Below are 2,021 nucleotides of genomic sequence, written 5' to 3'. Positions count from 1 at the left end.
AAAAGTTGAATGTCATCGTATGATTGGAAAGAAAGGGGATTCCCAAAGAAGAAAGAAAATACAGTAGATAGATATATAGACTTGAAAAGGAAAACATGCATGCACGCAGAATTAACCACGTTCGTTCGGATCGATCACAGCAGCAGGCCGGCCGGCCGAATATAATTAAGATGGATGCATGTTGACAGCCTATTCCGCCCGATCGAGCTTGCCTATCAACTCGCCCCCGTCCAGGATGCTGCCAAACATGGCGGCCTCAAACAGATAGTTCACCTGCCAGGCATGGTGGCTTGCATGGGCGACCAGCCAAACCATTTCGTCGATGAGGCCCTTGGAGAAGAGCTGGACCATTTGCAGGCGCGAGGATTCAATGAGGTGTTTCTCACGCTGCTCGTCCACCTCGCCCATCCGGACGTACTCCAGCGGACCGGTGACAATGGACGACCAAAGGGCGGCCAGCAGGTGGTCTTGGTCTCCTTTTACTTTGAGGAAGCGCCAGACATGGTCGCAGGTTTCTTCCCCATTGCAGGCATACTCAGGGTCAAGGGGCCTGCTGAAGCCGGTGGTATGAAAGTCGGTGTCGAAGACCTCGTCGAAGTCGGCCTCGCGCTGGGGCTGCGCCGGGGACTTGCGGGCCTTGGGCCATCCTAGGAGGGCGCGGCGGAGTAACATGTGCCGGTCGTTGTGCAGATGCCAAGTGTACAAGGTGATGCACATCCGGGCCACAGGCTCGTGCCACCTCTGAGTGTACATCCGAGCTCCAGTGGCAGCATAGGCATCGTAGATGGCCCGCAGCGCCGTCTCGCTCACCACGCCTGAGGCGGCGATGTCGGCCACGTTGAGGAACGAGTTCATGACCTCGGAGTTTACCAGGTCGCTGCCCACATCGATGACATCGGTGCCGGGCGAGCTGAAGACGAGGTCGCTCGTGACGGCGCCAACGTCAAAGCCCCGGGCTATGGCCTCAGCCCCCATGCCGAGGATGCTGCTCTCGCACAGGGACATGACCTGGGCGGTGTGGCGGTCCATCTGCCCCGACCGGTCCTTAAGGAGCGTCCTGTGCGCCGCCTCCAATGCGATCTTGGCTCGGATGTAGGACGCGCCGATGGCGACGGCCTCGCGTCGCTGCCGGCCACCAGGGGTTCGTAGCGAGCGGGCGTCGGCGAGCCCGTCGCGCAGGAGGCGGCTGAAGGAGGGGAACACCTTGTGGTACCCGTGCTCGTAGTAAAATGCCATGTCCACCACGTAGTTGGAGAAGAGGGTGCGCACGTCGTAGGCGCCAATCAGCAGGTTCGCCATGCCGCTACCAGATAGGGCGTTGGTTGTTGTCATCGCCTCAGGCCAGTCGGCGGCGCCCAGCAAGGCGAGAACCTGCGGCGCGGCTTGGACCAGCCCGGCGCCCTTAGTGGGCAACACGTTGCCGATTGCGTGCTGCGTGCTTTTCCACAGCGCCAGCTCCGGCGACAATCGCAGTTGCACCACCCTGGGCCGCGCTGCGTCGCCTCCGCCATCACTGCTAATGCTAGCAAACATCTCCGCCAGCATGTCTTCCGCCTCGCGAGACAGCCTTCTCAGATCTGCCATGGCCCCCGTCCCCTTGCCGACCAAGGCCCTCGCCGCCGAGTAGCCCGTGTACAAGGGGAAGACTCCATCTTGCTGCTTTGCCAGCCGGGCACCCCAGAAATATGAAGGGATTGCAACTAGACCGCTGCCGTTGTCGCCAGGGACAGTGTCCTTCTCCCTCACCACCTCAATGTCGAGTCCGTGGAGAGAGCAGCCACCCCAGGTTGGGGTTGGGGTGGGTGGTACCTCCGCGTCGCCGCGACGAGTCCAAGCGAGACTCAACATTTTTATTTAGTACTGTATTAAAAAAATGCAGGTAATGGACTTCTCGTGGTGTTTGCCAGCCTTGTGTATTCCCCAGCAGCTTATATAGCCATATCAACGCAAGGCTGGCTTCCTCTCAGAACTGGTTTTTGTACAAGCTTACGCCTGTGGTACTAGCTAGCTAGAGAGACATA

General features: G+C 59.3%; 1 protein-coding gene across 1 annotated transcript; it reads right to left on the bottom strand.

Moving 5' to 3' along the window:
- Positions 1 to 189: 189 nt before the first annotated feature.
- Positions 190 to 1,848, bottom strand: LOC123177448 (uncharacterized). Its single transcript, XM_044591188.1, has one exon. It carries the CDS (start codon positions 1,846 to 1,848, stop codon positions 190 to 192), a length of 1,659 nt encoding a protein of 552 aa, XP_044447123.1.
- Between the last annotated feature and the right edge of the window lie 173 nt (positions 1,849 to 2,021).

This window comes from Triticum aestivum, unplaced genomic scaffold, assembly GCF_018294505.1.
Source record: "Triticum aestivum cultivar Chinese Spring unplaced genomic scaffold, IWGSC CS RefSeq v2.1 scaffold168758, whole genome shotgun sequence".
In the NCBI taxonomy this organism is placed as follows: Eukaryota; Viridiplantae; Streptophyta; class Magnoliopsida; order Poales; family Poaceae; genus Triticum; species Triticum aestivum.
This window is presented reverse-complemented; position numbering and strand designations above follow the sequence as displayed.

What these genes read in the sequence shown, in the direction of transcription:
- LOC123177448 (XM_044591188.1), bottom strand. Translation starts at nt 1,848, where the DNA reads ATGTTGAGTCTCGCTTGGACTCGTCGCGGCGACGCGGAGGTACCACCC.